This window comes from Eleginops maclovinus, chromosome 1 (assembly GCF_036324505.1).
Source record: "Eleginops maclovinus isolate JMC-PN-2008 ecotype Puerto Natales chromosome 1, JC_Emac_rtc_rv5, whole genome shotgun sequence".
Taxonomy (NCBI): domain Eukaryota; kingdom Metazoa; phylum Chordata; class Actinopteri; order Perciformes; family Eleginopidae; genus Eleginops; species Eleginops maclovinus.
Window position 1 is genome coordinate 27,009,874 of NC_086349.1, and position 18,722 is coordinate 27,028,595.

At 45.2% G+C, this 18,722-nt stretch overlaps 1 protein-coding gene across 1 annotated transcript in view; it reads left to right on the plus strand.

Moving 5' to 3' along the window:
- cd34 (CD34 molecule) overlaps nt 1-18,722 on the plus strand; it is a 38,088-nt gene that overhangs the window by 8,299 nt on the left and 11,067 nt on the right. The window contains exon 2 of the mRNA XM_063910485.1: nt 5,020-5,112. Within this exon, the coding sequence (XP_063766555.1) occupies nt 5,043-5,112 (70 nt within the window). The 5' untranslated portion in view covers nt 5,020-5,042. The remainder of the gene's footprint in view (nt 1-5,019; nt 5,113-18,722) is intronic.

The following is an 18,722-nucleotide window of genomic DNA, read 5'->3' on the forward strand; positions in this document are numbered from 1 at the left end:
CTTTATCTGGCCGCAGGAACACACACACACACACACACACACACACACACACACACACACACACACACACACACACACACACTTTATTACGTACTTGCAGGATTTCAACGCCACCGTGGGTGCTCCCTCTTAGTGCTGATGGATGAACGGAGAGTCCGTAAAGTTCAAAAGCAGGATATTTATCTGGCACCAGAACATGCTGTTTCCACCAGAGCTGCGAATGATAAATATATGACGACAGTCATTTCTTGCCCTTGTTCTTCTCCCTTTTAGCCTTTTTGTGGCAAATAAAACACAGTTATGTAACTCAGAGGAATAAACAACTGCTCAATGTTATTGCAAAATCTAGAATACAAATCACAAGGAGCAGGGGAATGTGAGCTGCCTTTTGAAGTGCTCTGCTCTCGTTCTCTACAAGTGCTCCGTCTGCATTAATATGCATGGACTTTTAATAGATGCACTCCAGAAGGGGAATCTGGGATCGGGGGTTTAAAGCTCCCGGGGTTTAGAGGGAGGATCTCTGAGACCCCCGAAGCTCTTGCAACCTTCACCAGCCTCTCGACCTTGAGCGTAAATCACTTCAAGATGTCTACGAGACATCCAATCAGAGCCAATTAGAGCCAGTTACAGCCCTGTGGAGTCTGACCTCTCCAAAAATAAGACAAGAGAGAGGAGACAGGAGGAAGCTGAGGAAAGTGAGGATGAGCATGGACAGAAAGTGAGATGAGAGAGAGCAGTTTATAACGCTCTCCTCTGAGCCGGGGTTTTCCAAACAGTGTTGTTGCTGTTTTGACTCCTCGCTGTGGACTGTTTCCCATCATATCTGTGCAGGACTCCGTGTGTGTCTGCTCATAAAAAGTGTGTGTGCAGCATTGTTGGAAGAAGCACTAGTTGTTTTGATGGATTTTACTTGAGTATTTCTATTTATCCCTACTTCATACACTCATTTTAAAGGAGAAATAAGGTATTTTTACTCCATTACATACATTTTAAAGCTTTAATTACTTTGAAAATGACATTTTGCATTAAGAAAAGTCATGTTTTATATCTGATTGAGGAACAAAAAGGTACAATTATCCAAGATATTTTGAAAGAAGTTACAGAAACAAGAATTATGTTTCTATTTTTTGTCGTAAAAGGTTATTTTTAACCAAAAATATTAACATTCTGATAAGGTCATATGAGTGAGATGTCCCGCCCCTTGGAGCGCTAGCCAATAGGAGAGAGAGTGTTATGTAGTGATGTCACTATGATCCGTAAATAAACAAAGGAGTGCAGTGGAGACATTTGGAGGGAGGGTACTGCAGACCATTCCCATGCACACAGACTTATAGAACACACTATAGGAAAGGGAATATCCCCCCCAAACAGAACAGGGCCTCTTTAGGAACAGCGCTTGTGTAAGTGCGTGTTTGGTGCTTGGGGTTGGGTCGGGGGCCCTGGGATTGATTCAGTGAACAATAGGAGGAGGCTGCCTCCAAAGGGGAGTGCTAAAGCAGAACATCTGTATGGGATCAAGTCAATGAGAGAACGGGGGGGAGTTAAAGGTGGGAGAGGAAGGGAGGAGGATTTTTGGCTCTGGGATCCATGTTTAGGCAAGTACAATAACTCTCAATCAATGAAGCAATCGGGGCATGCAGATCAGGAGTAAACGAGTGAGAGGAAAGTTCTACACACAATGATCCACAGCCTCCGTCAGATATGCAGTCATTGTTCCTGCAGGACACATGCAGCGGGTTGTGTGTGTTTACACAGACACATTCTTTGGGTCGAAGTTATAACAAAGGAGGTTGAGTCTGTTGTATGATCTGTTGGCTGCTTCCCTCCACACGACGCCTCTGGCGCTCAACTAGCACCATTTAGATTTCCTTCTATACTTCCAATTAAGAGAGCTGTAGTTCCTTTAGAATCAAAGATAGAGTCGGAGGATGAAACCCTCTTTATTGTCATCAGCACACTGCAGAGCACACACAGTGAAATTAGTCCTCTGCATTTAACCTATCCTAGTACTAGGAGCAGTGGGCAGCTATCGTGCAGCCACGGGGAGCAATGGGAGGGGGATTGGAGGTGTCCGGCGCCTTGCTCAAGGGCACCACAGCAGGGCCTAGGAGGTGAACTGGGACCTCTCCAAGTAGCAGTCCACTCTCCATATTTAAGTCTGTTCGGGGACTTGAACCGGCGACCCTACGATTCCCAGTCCAAGCCCCTACTGACTGAGCCACTGCTGGACCCAACATTAGCCGCCTTTAGCTTAGCGGTGGTTAGCTTTTTTTCTCAGATCTCATAAAGTGGAGTAGAGGCGATGGTCCTAAGTGTTTAAAGGAGTCAGTCAAACCCCTGTTAAGAAGTTGAGGATGGATGGATGTCCCTGAGACTGAGGGGGGTGCTTTACAGGGATATATAGTATCTGGCTGCTATGGTCACACCTCCATCCTGTGTTTCTTTTTCCACCCTTCGTTGGGAAACTGGACTCATGGTGTGGAAACATTAGTCCTAACGGTCCTATGTAACAGGCCTGGCGTGGAGATAGCAGTGGCCCGGGGGTCAGAGGTGAATATAAATACACTTCCATGTTTGTGGGGGTCGGTGCCGGGTCTGTCTGCACACCACGCCTCGCAGGGCAGGGTGGACGCCCGGCTGCGGGGAAACATCACGCCGGAGGGGAATGGCAGGAAACAGAAGAGGAATGGAGATGCTGGAGAATCATTACACAGAGGGAGGATTCTCACCCTCTCCGGCAGTCAAATCATTACGGAAGTCTTTCCAAATAAACTACAACCCCTCTGATGAAAATCAAAACAGGAAGTCCTCGATGCTTCCAGGATGTTTGTCTTTTGATAAATTGGATTATTGTGACCTCACATTGAGCTCTTGGATGGCCTGATGTTATCTTCAGCTGCTTCACAACAACAGCATCAACAAAGAGCTTGCAGTTTGTAGGTGGTTGAGCAGTGTTGCATCATGGGAGTTGTAGTGTTCATCCTCTCCTGGTTAGGATTCCTTCTGATGGTTGGAGATGTAAGTCAATTTGTTTTGTTTTTTTGCTAAATATATATCACAGGTCAAGTCATTTTAGGAAATAAAATAAAGATACATTAGCCCCCTTTCTGGCAGCTTTTATATTATACTAAATATGTAGGTATTTGTATTTGTTGTTATTATAGTATATGATTATTTTATTATATATATTTCAATTTATTAAAAATGAATTAGTTTAATAATGTTATAGTTTTTCTTTTTCTAATGCTTTTTTAATCTTTATTTAACCCATATTTAAAACAACCACTAAGTTATGTTTATTTATTGATAGTCATTTTATTTCTGGTAATTTTACACATTATTCCTTTTAGTTAAAGCAATGCAGCTCAACCAAACAGTATTAAATTATAATTATTTTCAGGGTTTTACTACAGCAAACGCAACCTTTTACAATTCAGACAAAGGAGGGAAATAAAGCCACCAGTAGGAGTGTTACTGGGAACAGAAATCGAACCAGTATACGTTTTAAAAAGCACATATGTGAGTTCAAATATGAGCTTTTCGTGGATAAATATCAACATGACCCCTGTGTGTTTGAACAGTCACATGCTAGTCATGCTGGGATGATGATGCCTCTCAGCGGACTTTTAACCCACACCCAAAAGCTCCCCAAAACAACCCCCCCCCGAGGCACTGACCCTGTACTGATCCTTGTGATGTGCTGGCGTTGCACACCGGCTCGTCTCAACCAAAATACCTCCAATGGGGAGATGGAGAGGGGTGAGTAAAGGGGCGAGCATTAAAGCATGGAGATATTTTCTCTTATATCTGGTCTCGAACGCAGGGCGACCAGGAGGACCCCCCGCCCCCCTTCAGCTCCTTCTGCCTGCAGAGTTTTACCAGTGTCTCCAGGCTGTCCTCAGAAAGCCCGTGGTGGGACTACAGCGCTTCCAGATGTGGCATGCTGGATCCTTTGTGAACACCCTCTCACACACTCCTACACACTGCTGCAACACACTCTCCCCTCTGCCGATGCTGATCTATGACACTCAGTGTGTGTGTTTCTATGATGTCAGTACACAGCATTTTTCTAAGTGTGTGTACAGTGTAGTGCAGTTGTGCGGTTTGAGTGCATGACTCATTGTTAGTCATCTGTCCTGGGACACACAAAACTCAGAGCCGTGTGTGTGTGTGTGTGTGTGTGTGTGTGTGTGACGCCATGTGCGTTTACAGTCTCTCAGCTATGTACACAACATGCAGGCAGTGGAGGGGGGGGGGCTTCCTGTTTACCAGGTGCATCTTAGAGAGAGAAAAAGGAAAGGGGTACTCGTTTTATTTTAACGCCTTTACACATATGATGGAAAGATGCAGACTTCTGTGTTGGAGTTATTTCAAATCTGTGTTGACGAACAGAATATAACCTCTTAGTACGGAGGCCGACAGCTGCTAACGAGCTACAACGGCCGAAAACCTTTCCATCAGCTTCACAAACGATGCAGACATAGAAACACAAATGTTCCAAAACTCATGCAGAAACCTCTCCAGCAGCTCTTCAACACCTGCAGCATCTAGAGAACATTCAGCAGCTTCAGGAAACACAGCTGAAGGAACTTCACCCCCCCCCCCCCCCCCCAAGTGCAGAAACAGTTAGAAACCAACTTTGTGAAACATTTTCTCCAGGAAACTAAGCGCCAGTTAAGATAAAGCTCATCAGCAGCAAGCATTTGGAGCACACACACACACACACACACACACACACACACACACACACACACACACACACACACACACACACACACACACACACACACACACACACACACACACGGGAGGAGGTTGCTTTGGGGAAGCGGGTTAACGGCAGTTAGAGAGGGGGTGTGGACTCTGAGAGAGAGAGAGAGAGAGGGGCCGTATAAAGAGCGACACAACACAGCCAGGCTTTATCCTGTCCTGCTCACTCAGACCTCACAGGAAACACACACTCCTCACCTCCACCGCCGCTGAACGCACTCCTTACACACACTCCTTTACCCTCTCCAGTTGCAGAGTGACCCGGTGAGAGGATGGCCCTGTGGAGGATGACCTGCCGGAGGACGGCGGCTGCCCTGCTGCTCTGCACCCTGCTGCTCAGCTGTGAGTACTCCTCCATTCATGCTTCAAAAGTTCCCTCAGAGTCTCCTGCAACCCTTTGAGTTTTTCTGTTTTACACGCTAGCTTGGGTTTGCTTTGATGCCATGAGGCTGCACACAGATGCAGACACAAAGGCTCTGCTGAGGAGGGGAACGTTGGGAATAATTACTCTTTACATCCTGCGGTTCATCTGGTCGGAGCTGACGCATGTTTGAATGAGTGTAAAAGGGATATAAGCGAGCCAGAGCAACAGGCTTATGGGTTTTCATGACTCCAATGAAGATATTTAGCGTGTATCTGAGCTGCACGACCACAGAAAAGTGTTTTTCGTTAATGATTAGATGGCTTCACATCCTGCAGTGCATCCAGAAGGAGCTGATGCTTTTTAAAAGGGATAAAAGCGAGCACAGAACAACAGATGTATGTGCTTGTATGACTTCAGGGAGATTTGAAGTGCAGATTGAGCTAACTGATCACAGAAAAGGACTTTTTATTTAGATCAAATCCACTATTTATGATCCAGTTCTGGGTTTTTGTTCCAGCAGCATGTTAACATGGTAGACAGCAATGCATCCAGAGCAGAAACAGTTCCCTCCCTCTGTGTGTGTGTGTGTGTGTGTGTGTGTGTGTGTGTGTGTGTGTGTGTGTGTGTGTGTGTGTGTGTGTGTGTGTGTGTGTGTGTGTGTGTGTGTGTGTGTGTGTGTGTGTGTGTGTGTGTGTGTGTGTGTGTGTGTGTGTGTGTGTGTGTGTGTGTGTGTGTGTGTGTGTGTGTGTGTGATCACGGGCAGCCTGCTAATTGCAGGGTGATGTATGGCTTGGAGCTGCTTGTAAAGCCGGACTGGTTCTGGTTCGGCTCGGTGTAACGAGTTCTGCAGAGCCTCGGGGCGGCAGATGTTCGGGGGTGACCTTGGGGGAAGGCGAGGACGAGAGATGGAAATAACTTTAAGGCTTATTTTAAAAAGGCGTGTGCATCAACACATGGCCATTAGTTTTACAGGAAATCTAATGGCTGAGGACACGGAGACACCGATAATAATCAGGTTGTGGTTTGAAAAACCTCTAGCGTTGTTGTCTCTGTCACTGGGGGGTTGGTTTGTAGTGTTTTCAGTGATGGGTCTTTGTGGCCAAACATTTGGTTTAGGTTGTTTTTCACACTTAAAAAATAAAAAGAAACAAACAAGCTGAAATCCAGGCATGGTTACACATTTCAAACATTATAATTCATAATAATATTTAACAGAAGAGACAGAAAAAAGGATCATTACAGATAAAAAAGAGACTTAATATGAACCAAAAAATAATAAGAATTAATTATAAAAAATATAATAAATAAATAATAATATTTAGAAGAGAAAGAAATAATGAGAAAAATAATAACAAGAATAAGAATCAATGTTTTAAATAATAGAAATAATAATAAGAATAATCATGCAACAGTTTGTCTGAAGATCTGTTTCATCATTCATCCATTTAAGCCCATACACATTTAATTTCCCAGTTAAATAAACCTCTATTATTATAATGAATATTCTCCTTCCACTGATCTTTGGTGGGGGGCTCAGCCTTACACCAGTCTCAACCAACACTATCTTGGTTAAATATATTTCAGTATCAACTATAACAGTTTATATTTCCGAAGTCCACACCTCTGCAGGATGACTGTAATTGCATGTTTTTGAATGTGAATCCTTCTGGTTTCCACTTTGAGAACATCCCATCAGTGCAGTCTCAGGTCTGCTGACTGCAGCAGCAGCCGTCCTGCGCTCACACACACCTGCCACATTAGTCACACACACACGTCCAACTGTCAGTGTGGTGTGAACTCCCAGAGGCAGGGTCACAAGTGTCTGCAAAATAAACCACAACACTGGGGAAAAACCCCTCCTTCAAATGCATGCTCTGGTTTGTATGGAGGGAATGGGAATGTGACATCATCGACTACAGCACCTCAAACCACTACAGACGGGATGAGACTGAAATATTGCAGTGTTCACGAATGTCCGGTAGGGTTATTTATGCAGGACAGGCTATTAGCATTCAGTTAGCATAGCATCAGCTGTTTTATCTCGGTTGTATAGCTGTCATTAAACCTGTAGATTTGAAGGTCCTCTAAGCCCCTGTAGATAATAAATTACACTCGGGCCTCCAAAGGAAGTGGTCTGGATTCTTTGACCTTTTTTATCCAAATTAATAATAAAAAAATGACGCTTCTCTGCCTCTGAACACAGCTTCTCTGCCTCTGAACACAGCTTCTCTGCCTCTGAACACAGCTTCTCTGCCTCTGAACACAGCTTCTCACAGCTTCTCTGCCTCTGAACACAGCTTCTCTGCCTCTGAACACAGCTTCTCTGCCTCTGAACACAGCTTCTCTGCCTCTGAACACAGCTTCTCTGCCTCTGAACACAGCTTCTCTGCCTCTGAACACAGCTTCTCTGCCTCTGAACACAGCTTCTCTGCCTCTGAACACAGCTTCTCTGCCTCTGAACACAGCTTCTCTGCCTCTGAACACACCTTCTCACAGCTTCTCTGCCTCTGAACACAGCTTCTCTGCCTCTGAACACAGCTTCTCTGCCTCTGAACACAGCTTCTCTGCCTCTGAACACAGCTTCTCACAGCTTCTCTGCCTCTGAACACAGCTTCTCTGCCTCTGAACACAGCTTCTCTGCCTCTGAACACAGCTTCTTCTCTGCCTCTGAACACAGCTTCTCTGCCTCTGAACACAGCTTCTCTGCCTCTGAACACAGCTTCTCTGCCTCTGAACACAGCTTCTCTGCCTCTGAACACAGCTTCTCTGCCTCTGAACACACCTTCTCACAGCTTCTCTGCCTCTGAACACAGCTTCTCTGCCTCTGAACACAGCTTCTCTGCCTCTGAACACAGCTTCTCTGCCTCTGAACACAGCTTATCTGCCTCTGAACACAGCTTCTCTGCCTCTGAACACAGCTTCTCTGCCTCTGAACACAGCTTCTCTGCCTCTGAATACAGCTTCTCTGCCTCTCTGCCTCTGAACACAGCTTCTCTGCCTCTGAACACAGCAAAATACAAAACAGCTGACAAATAACCACTGGTGGATGATAATGGGTGCAGGAATGAGTCCTAAAACCTGGAAATTACTTTGCATTTCATCACTTCCTGTCCCCTTGGTCTGGAAGTCAATGGCTGTTTGACGGTGTTTCTGGTTGTTAGCCTGAAATAAGGTGGAAACAGTCATTCTGCTCACTACCTAAATTACATTTTGCTCGTAATGTTTTTGGTAATTTTTTTTAAGTGACGTTTTTAATTCAACACTTGCAGACCATAGTAGTTCTACTTTTACTTCGTCCACCTCCGGTCACAAGACTCCATCTGTGTCCACATTAAGGACTGTGGGTCTGCAGCGCGGTGGGTCAGAGGTCCGTCCCTCGATGACGTCTTTATGCGTCCAAAAAATGTTCAATACTTCAGGCTTCATTACGTCCGTCTCCGGCATGAAGAAGACTCTTTGTTAAGTCTCTGATGCATTCAGAGCCTCGGTCGTCTCGGAGGTTGCAGTGTTTCGGGAGGTGGGGGTGGGGGGTTTAATCAATGCTATATTAGATTTGGTGGAAGTGAGGTCATTGCCCAGAGGGCCTTGGGGCGTGGCAGCTGATCCGGGGCCAGTCTTCAAAACAAGCTTTGTAGTATTTCTGCAAAACGGAGAAGAGCATGAGCGATGTTTTCTGTGCACAGACTTACAGGAAGCACTCTGAATTGCATGTGTGTGTGAAATGTGCTTTATGAATAAATTAATCTTGTTGTTTATGTAGAAAAATAAGTAGATTTGAACTTAATTATGCGTTGCAATATATCTCAGCAGGGTTAGATAAAAATGCAATGCTTATTTGAAACTCAGTACAGTATACTGTTGGGATATTTTGCATGCCTCTGTTGTATCTTTAATTTAATACATGCTAATGAGTCCGTCCACTAGATGGTGCTGAGTTTGTCTCTGATGAGGTTATGGGATTGGTATACAGACATATTATGCTGATGTTCAGGTGTATATCAGTATGTAGAGTCTCTACTTTAAAGAGTCCTCTCCTGCTGATGTTCAGGTGTATATCAGTATGTAGTGTCTCGACTTTAAAGAGTCCTCTCCTGCTGATGTTCAGGTGTATATCAGTATGTAGTGTCTCTACTTTAAAGAGTCCTCTCCTGCTGATGTTCAGGTGTATATCAGTATGTAGTGTCTACTTTAAAGAGTCCTCTCCTGCTGATGTTCAGGTGTATATCAGTATGTAGAGTCTCTACTTTAAAGAGTCCTCTCCTGCTGATGTTCAGGTGTATATCAGTATGTAGTGTCTACTTTAAAGAGTCCTCTCCTGCTGATGTTCAGGTGTATATCAGTATGTAGTCTCTACTTTAAAGAGTCCTCTCCTGCTGATGTTCAGGTGTATATCAGTATGTAGTGTCTCTACTTTAAAGAGTCCTCTCCTGCTGATGTTCAGGTGTATATCAGTATGTAGAGTCTCTACTTTAAAGAGTCCTCTCCTGCTGATGTTCAGGTGTATATCAGTGTGTAGAGTCTCTACTTTAAAGAGTCCTCTCCTGCTGATGTTCAGGTGTATTTCAGTATGTAGAGTCTCTACTTTAAAGAGTCCTCTCTTGCTGATGTTCAGGTGTATATCAGTATGTAGTGTCTCTACTTTAAAGAGTCCTCTCCTGCTGATGTTCAGGTGTATATCAGTATGTAGCGTCTCTACTTTAAAGAGTCCTCTCCTGCTGATGTTCAGGTGTATTTCAGTATGTAGTGTCTCTACTTTAAAGAGTCCTCTCCTGCTGATGTTCAGGTGTATATCAGTATGTAGTGTCTCTTTATGTTTCTCAGACTGCCTGTGCTGCAGCACCTCTTTTCACCCTCTGTCTGAAACCAGAGTCCAGTCTGCTCTGATTGGTGAGCTGGCCGGCTCTGTTGTGATTGGTAAACTGCTTAGAGATGTCCCGCCCCTTAGCCTATCACATACAATGTGTTGGAGCGCTAGCCAATAGGAGTGCGAGTGTTCCGTAGTGATGTCAGTATGTTCCAGAAGCCTGAAGGTGATAAATCGCTATGTGTTAGCCCAATACTACCACTGCAGTGGAGTAGAATTTAGACCCACAGGGACCCAAAGTTATAAACGGCAGCTGGAACGCATTGATTTGAAGCTCTGATCAGCGGCAGGAGGAAGACAGCTTTTGATAAACTTGATGAGCGTGTTTGACTTTGTTAACCCGTGCAAACATCCCGTCATGTACAGAGCAGTTTGTTTTCTGCTCCCACTTCCCATGGCTGTCAGTCAGGAGTTATGCAGCCGTGCAAATATGCAGCGCTGAAATGGGCCCGGTCTGCAGAGTCTGGTGATGTCATTGAACGCCTCTTTGGAGTATGTTGTAAGCTGTCTCTCTCTCCCAAGATATCAGGGGAAAACCCAGGCTTTAAATCTGCTGTGGAGACGAAGGAGGGAAACATGAAGTCTTTCTAAAGTCAGGGAGTTATCTGCAAGGCTTCTGATGATCTGCAGGATCAGGTTAATGAGAAGTGTCGTCAAGTGTGTGTGCAAGATATACACACTTTATTTTAGTCGCACTTCACTGATGCACACTCAACTTATGAATACAAAAGAAGAAAGACATTTTGCAGAAGGCTGGATTTTGTTAAAGAAACTTAAAGGCACATTTATTTATATAATCATCAGCAAAGTGTATCATGACAAAGTAGCATTCAAAATCATTTGAAAAGTCAAGAAAATTGAGAAAAATTGAGAAAATGCAAGAAAGTGGAAACAAAAAGAAGCTCAAATAAAATATTACAGCTTTAAAATAAAAAAATTAAAGTTACAGCGCAGAGAAAGAGATAGAATCGTCCAGATGAATGACTTTAAAGAGGCCGTATTCATCTTTTTGTAGTGTTTTCCTTCACCTGTAGTGTGTTCTATAGGTTTTAGTGCATGTAAATGGTCTGCAGAGGCTAAAATCCCTGTGTTCCCACCACAGTAGAGGAACAAAATACAAATATGGACCTGAAACAGATCAGAATATGTCCCCTTTTTATAGATGAGCAGCAGAGCAAGCTGTTTTCCAATCTTGATCAATGACACCCTTCCTCAAACTGTCCTCCATCATCATGCCATCCACACATTATTGCAGGTGTCTCGCCAGTGCATCGTTTTAATATCTGCAGCACAGAAATGTTTCTCATGTCTCTGTTTCTCACCCTGCCAACGTCAACATGGCAGCGTCTCTCTCAGCTTCTCATGGACCGGGGGTTACGTAGCAGCATTCCTTTGGTCCCAGCACTGTGATGCTGAGGTCCGATGCACGTCATCCTGCAGGGCGGCGGTCTGCGTTATGTAAGCGCTGGCATAGAGCCGCCTGATGTCAGCGAGGGTGTGTGTGCATGTGTGTGTGTCCAGAGTTATGGCTGAGGAGTAATTAAACCCGGAGCCTGCGTCCTGTCAAAGCTGCGCTGATGTCTGCACGGGGACACAAACAGCTGGAAGTATTTGAGAGTCATCTTAACAGATAGAAGAACAGCTTTGCAAAATCGACGTGCCGTGACATTACTTCATTATTCATGTTGTTTGAGTAGACCCTAACTCTTATTGTTTAAGCAGGAAATCATCGTTTGGTTTTGTAAGATATAAGCTGTTAATTTGACTAGTATCTATAGTTAATCTCTATGGTGGTCAACAGGTGCAAACGAGTTACAACAGTCCCAAACATTTTCATCAGGAGAAACGAGCTGCAGCTTCAGGAGCTCTTCAACACCTGCAGCATCTACAGAACATTCAGCAGCTTCAGGAAACATGAGCAGCGTTTACTAAAAGCTGCAGAAACCAAACACAACGGAGACCAGGGGACACTAAAGAGAGACGCACACAGCTGGAGACCAGGGGACACTAAAGAGAGACGCAGTGTCCCCTGGTCTCCAGTTGTGTGCGTCTCTCTTTAGTGTCCCCTGGTCTCCAGTTGTGTGCGTCTCTCTTTAGTGTCCCCTGGTCTCCAGTTGTGTGCGTCTCTCTTTAGTGTCCCCTGGTCTCCAGTTGTGTGCGTCTCTCTTTAGTGTCCCCTGGTCTCCAGCTGTGTGCGTCTCTCTTTAGTGTCCCCTGGTCTCCAGCTGTGTGCGTCTCTCTTTAGTGTCCCCTGGTCTCCAGCTGTGTGCGTCTCTCTTTAGTGTCCCCTGGTCTCCAGCTGTGTGCGTCTCTCTTTAGTGTCCCCTTGTCTCCAGCTGTGTGCGTCTCTCTTTAGTGTCCCCTGGTCTCCAGCTGTGTGCGTCTCTCTTTAGTGTCCCCTGGTCTCCAGCTGTGTGCGTCTCTCTTTAGTGTCCCCTGGTCTCCAGCTGCGTGCGTCTCTCTTTAGTGTCCCCTGGTCTCCAGCTGTGTGCGTCGCTCTTTAGTGTCCCCTGGTCTCCAGCTGTGTGCGTCTCTCTTTAGTGTCCCCTGGTCTCCAGCTGTGTGCGTCTCTCTTTAGTGTCCCCTGGTCTCCAGCTGTGTGCGTCTCTCTTTAGTGTCCCCTGGTCTCAAGCTTTAGTGTCCCCTGGTCTCCAGCTGTGTGCGTCTCTCTTTAGTGTCCCCTGGTCTCCAGCTGTGTGCGTCTCTCTTTAGTGTCCCCTGGTCTCCAGCTGTGTGCGTCTCTCTTTAGTGTCCCCTGGTCTCCAGCTGTGTGCGTCTCTCTTTAGTGTCCCCTGGTCTCCAGCTGTGTTTGGTTTCTGCAGCTTTTAGTAAACGCTGCTCATGTTTCCTGAAGCTGCTGGAGATGTTTCTTTCTTTGCATCGTTTCTGAAGCTGCAGCACGTCCGCACTTCTCGCCCACCGTACATCTCCACCATTAGAAATGTTTGACTTGGTAATTGTGCCTTTTAAAGTTTGCAAAAACACAAAAACTTCTTGTCTGCTAAACAAAAACAGAGTGAGGACTTACTAACGGTTTTTCTTCTTCCCTGAATCATATTCATCTGTCTTCCGAGGAGAACATATTAACAATAACAACACACACTAAACTAAATGCTGGTCCAGGAAAAAGAAAGAAGTTGGACGAGTCGATCATGTAGCAACAATATTTACTCTGTGAAACAACCCTAATGAAAAGCAGGCGCTGTGTTCGAATCGTCCTTTTCCAATTACAGCAGCTTGTTGTTCCTCGTTCCCCTGGCACCCCGCTGCAATTTTACAGCTGTTTGCTTTTTACCAGCAAGGGGAAAATAAAACCTCTCCTCCTGTTTCTCGGGACAAGGCTCGAGAAACTCCAGATATCACAGTGCTCGTTAACAAGAGTTTAGTTTGACCTCCAAAACAAGAATTCGGAAGGCGTCAGGTCTCCTCTTCTCTTCTTCACACCAAATTAAACTCCAGTGATCCTCCGCGCGCCGATTGATCCGAGGTGACGCTGATGTAAAGCCAACACAAAGCCTCATCTTTATGGACGGGTTTGCATGTTTACTCGGGGAATAAAAGCCCGTAATGAGCCTCGGCTGAGGCCTTCTGACTGCCAGAGTAATTGCACCTGGTAATTAATGCTCTCTCTCTGGAGCCAGGCTTTATTCTGCCTAATTTAAAACACAAGGCTGTGACCTTCTGCACCGGGTCCTGGGGCTGGACTCATCTGTAGTGTGTGTGTGTGTGTGTGTGTGTGTGTGTGTGTGTGTGTGTGTGTGTGTGTGTGTGTGTGTGTGTGTGTGTGTGTGTGTGTGTGTGTGTGTGTGTGTGTGTGTGTGTGTGTGTGTGTGTGTGTGTGTGTGTGTGTGTGTGTGTGTGTGTGTGTGTGTGTGTGTGTGTGTGTGTGTGTGTGTGTGTGTGTGTGTGTGTGTGTGTGTGTGTGTGTGTGTGTGTGTGTGTGTGTGTGTGTGTGTGTGTGTGTGTGTGTGTGTGTGTGGATAACAGTGTAAGTGACTAATAGGGACACAGCTTTTTGAAATTGCTCGAGCACTGCATTGATTTTGTCCACTAAAGTTTGTTTTTGCAGGTTTTCCCTTTCCTGTAGTGTGTTTTGAAATAGGTTAGTGTGCATGTTGATGGTCTGCAAAGGCTCAAATCTCAATTTATATTGAGATTTTTAAATATCAATGAATAAAAACAATACTTCTTACCCATGTCCCAACATTTTGAAGACTTTTGAAAGATTGATTCTAGACATTTTAGACCAATTATAGCCGCATTTATTTTATGAATGATGCAATACCTAGGCTGCTGAGAGGAGGAAACGATGAAAGGTAGGATCTTGAGTGATAGCAGCTACTGCCCTTTGTTTTTATCCACCCTTTAATCATCTCATTAATTAAATAGTTCAGCAGGGCAGTGAAACTTTAAACCAGTTTCCAAAACAGTAGGCGGATCAGAGAGCTGGAAGTAGCAGCCGCTCTTTACTCTGCAGATGTTTGTGGACCGGCTCCAGCTGCTGTTTCAGAGAGAGGAGAGGTTGTGAAAAGATATCGAGACCTGAAACCTAAAAGTAATCTGCCTCGGACTGAAGCTGAGGAGCTCCAAGTGGGAGAGGAAGACTGATATGTCCTTACAGATGTTAGCTCTGTTGTGATTGGTCAACTGCTTAGAAATGTCCCGCCCCTTTGCCCTATCACGTACAATGTGTTGGAGCGCTAGTGTTCAAAAGTGATGTGACTGTGTATCGGAGGCGTTTCAGGGAAAGAGCGGGGTAAATCCCTATGGAGCAAACACAGGGTCTTCAGCCTTTGCAGACCATTTACATTTACACTAAAAACCTAAAACCACTCTACAGGAGAGGGGAACATAGGATTTGGGTTAGTTTAATTCAGTCCTACTTTAGGAGTGTGTGTTCCCTCTGGAGGAGTGTGTGTTCCCTCTGGAGGAGTGTGTGTTCCCTCTGTTGGAGTGTGTGTTCCCAATGTATGAGTGTGTGTTCCCACTGTAGGAGTGTGTGTTTCCAATGTAGGAGTGTGTGTTCCCACTGTAGGAGTGTGTGTTCCCAATGGAGGAGTGTGTTTTCCCTCTGTAGGAGTGTGTGTTCCCTCTGTAGGAGTGTGTGTTCCCAATGTAGGAGTGTGTGTTCCCAATGTATGAGTGTGTTTTCCCTCTGTAGGAGTGTGTGTTCCCTCTGTAGGAGTGTGTGTTCCCTCTGTAGGAGTGTGTGTTCCTTCTGTAGGAGTGTGTGTTCCCTCTGTAGTAGTGTGTGTTCCCTCTGTAGGAGTGTGTTTTCCCCCTGTAGGAGTGTGTGTTCCCTCTGCAGGAGTGTGTTTTCCCACTGTAGGAGTGTGTGTTCCCTCTGTAGGAGTGTGTGTTCCCAATGGAGGAGTGTGTGTTTCCAATGTAGGAGTGTGTGTTCCCACTGTAGGAGTGTGTATTCCCTCTGTAGGAGTGTGTGTTCCCACTGTATGAGTGTGTGTTCCCACTGTAGGAGTGTGTATTCCCTCTGCAGGAGTGTGTGTTCCCTCTGGAGGAGTGTGTGTTCCCTCTGTATGAGTGTGTGTTCCCAATGTAGGAGTGTGTGTTCCCTCTGTAGGAGTGTGTGTTCCCAATGGAGGAGTGTGTGTTCCCAATGTAGGAGTGTGTGTTCCCTCTGTAGGAGTGTGTGTTCCCAATGGAGGAGTGTGTGTTCCCTCTGGAGGAGTGTGTGTTCCCTCTGTATGAGTGTGTGTTCCCACTGTTGGAGTGTGTGTTCCCAATGTATGAGTGTGTGTTCCCACTGTAGGAGTGTGTATTCCCTCTGCAGGAGTGTGTGTTCCCAATGTATGAGTGTGTGTTCCCAATGTATGAGTGTGTGTTCCCTCTGTAGGAGTGTGTGTTCCCAATGGAGGAGTGTGTGTTCCCAATGAAGGAGTGTGTGTTCCCTCTGTAGGAGTGTGTGTTCCCTCTGCAGGAGTGTGTGTTCCCACTGTATGAGTGTGTGTTCCCACTGTATGAGTGTGTGTTCCCAATGTATGAGTGTGTGTTCCCAATGTATGAGTGTGTGTTCCCACTGTAGGAGTGTGTGTTCCCAATGTATGAGTGTGTGTTCCCACTGTAGGAGTGTGTGTTTCCAATGTAGGAGTGTGTGTTCCCTCTGCAGGAGTGTGTGTTCCCAATGTATGAGTGTGTGTTCCCAATGTATGAGTGTGTGTTCCCTCTGTAGGAGTGTGTGTTCCCTCTGCAGGAGTGTGTGTTCCCTCTGTAGGAGTGTGTGTTCCTTCTGTAGGAGTGTGTGTTCCCTCTGTAGGAGTGTGTGTTCCCTCTAGGAGTGTGTGTTCCCTCTGTATGAGTGTGTGTTCCCTCTGTATGAGTGTGTGTTCCCTCTGCAGGAGTGTGTGTTCCCTCTGTAGGAGTGTGTGTTCCCTCTGCAGGAGTGTGTGTTCCCTCTGTAGGAGTGTGTTTTCCCAATGGAGGAGTGTGTGTTTCCAATGTAGGAGTGTGTGTTCCCTCTGCAGGAGTGTGTTTTCCCTCTGCAGGAGTGTGTTCCCTCTGTAGGAGTGTGTGTTCCCTCTGCAGGAGTGTGTTCCCTCTGTAGGAGTGTGTGTTCCCTCTGTAGGAGTGTGTTTTCCCTCTGCAGGAGTGTGTGTTCCCTCTGCAGGAGTGTGTTTTCCCTCTGCAGGAGTGTGTTCCCTCTGTAGGAGTGTGTTTTCCCTCTGCAGGAGTGTGTTCCCTCTGTAGGAGTGTGTGCCCACAGTGTGTGTTATCTGTAACCCCGGTGTGTGTCCCTCCACAGTTTGAGGTTGCTGCACGCCGTCTGCTGTTACAGCCACTTCCTGTCTGAGGATAACATTCCCAACCTGTTGTTAATTACTTTTACTCTTTCTGTTTTGCAAAAACTATTGAGTTGTTTTCATGAAAAACACCACAGGCGCGGTCAGGACCCGTCTGTGAGGAACAACAACAGAGTATTCTTGGGAAGTATTATATTCCTGGAGTATTCAGCTGGAGTACTACGATCTGTTTTGGCTTCATTTAGCCACACACTCTTCTGGTTTATGTACAGACCGTGTATAATGTGTGCTTAGAGACATCACTGTTAACAAACCCAGATGTCAATTAGATAGAGATTAAATCGGGGATGTATGTCGGACGGAATAAGTCATTTTATTAAACATAACTCGCTCTAGTTTCATTGAATATCAACACACATTTTAAAAAATGGTTTATAAAAGTTATAGATTGCTGGATAAGAACTTAATTCAGGAACTTTTAAACATTTAAGAAATATTATTTGTTGCACAATGAAGCTTTTTCTAGTTAAACCCTCTTCTGCATATTTTCCGGTTCATATCACACAGGGATTTCAGCCTTTGCAGACCATTTACATGCACTAAAAACTACAAGGAAGGGGAAACTCCCCAAAACATGATAGGACCCCTTTTTTTTAAATCAAAAACTACTTAAAATCAATGAACAAACGAACAAGGCCAAATTATATTTCAAGTTTGTTAAATAAGAGGAAAACTCTGAAATAATCTGCTCTTTTTACACAAACGTCCCGTACTTATTGTCCAGTTTATCAGCTGTTCTGAACTGATGTTGTGATGCATTTATTATAACACTAATACCAATAAAATATGCCACTTTATTGGAGATTCTAATCATAGCAATAGTAGACATTTTAGAATAAATCAAGACCAATTGTAGCAAAGATGCCAGGCATACTTTTGCCTTTTTCAAAATGAAATACCTCTGGCTTTAAGAAAAATCCATTTCATTTAGAGGGGTTATTTTATAGACCCAACAATAGAAACACGCCCTGACAGAGTAATTTATAATACAATGATTGGTTTCATTTCTCCATCTGCACCCTCCCTCTGCATTTCTTCGTCCCAGATAGAATTGAATTCCTGCATTAAGCTGAGGAGACATTTCTCCTTGTAGGGAGGACGGGGTGAGGGGAGACGTGAGGGTCTGCTGTGTACATCTGGAAGCAGAGGAGAAGGAGGGTGGGGCTCGCTATGACAGCCAGGGTGAGTCTCTGTAGTCTGGGTGGAGGTCAGATGGAGGATTTAGAGCCAAGGCTTTTCCCTCGTGAACATGATGTCATCCTGCAGCTGCTCAAACTGACTGCACCCCTTTAATCAGGGGGGAGAGGGTCTGATATCCTCCCTCTGCACCTCCTTACATCTGATGATACTTACACGCAGGATAATATTAACACCCCTTGAATAAAAAGGTAGCCTTGTGCTATAAAGGAACTACAGCACGGTCACATGACTTCACCTGACCACCGCTAAGCTAAAGGAGGCTAATGTTGGGCTATAAAGGAACTACAGCACGGTCACATGACTTCACCTGAACACCGCTAAGCTAAAGGAGGCTAATGTTGGGCTATAAAGGAACTACTGCACGGTCACATGACTTCACCTGAACACCGCTAAGCTAAAGGAGGCTAATGTTGGGCTATAAAGGAACTACAGCACGGTCACATGACTTCACGTCACCACCGCTAAGCTAAAGGAGGCTAATGTTGGGCTATAAAGGAGCTACATTGAGGTTGAAGGAGGTTGTCAGGCGGGAGAATAGAAACGTAGGATCTGGCTGTAAAAACGTCTTCATTATATGCAAAGAGCATGAAACTGTCTCCCCCTCCACCTCAACATCTCTCTTCCTGCTCCCCCGAGTCCCCTATAGTCTCAAAGCCTTGGATTTTGATTTTATTACACCTCTGCAACACTGATCTCATCCCTCATG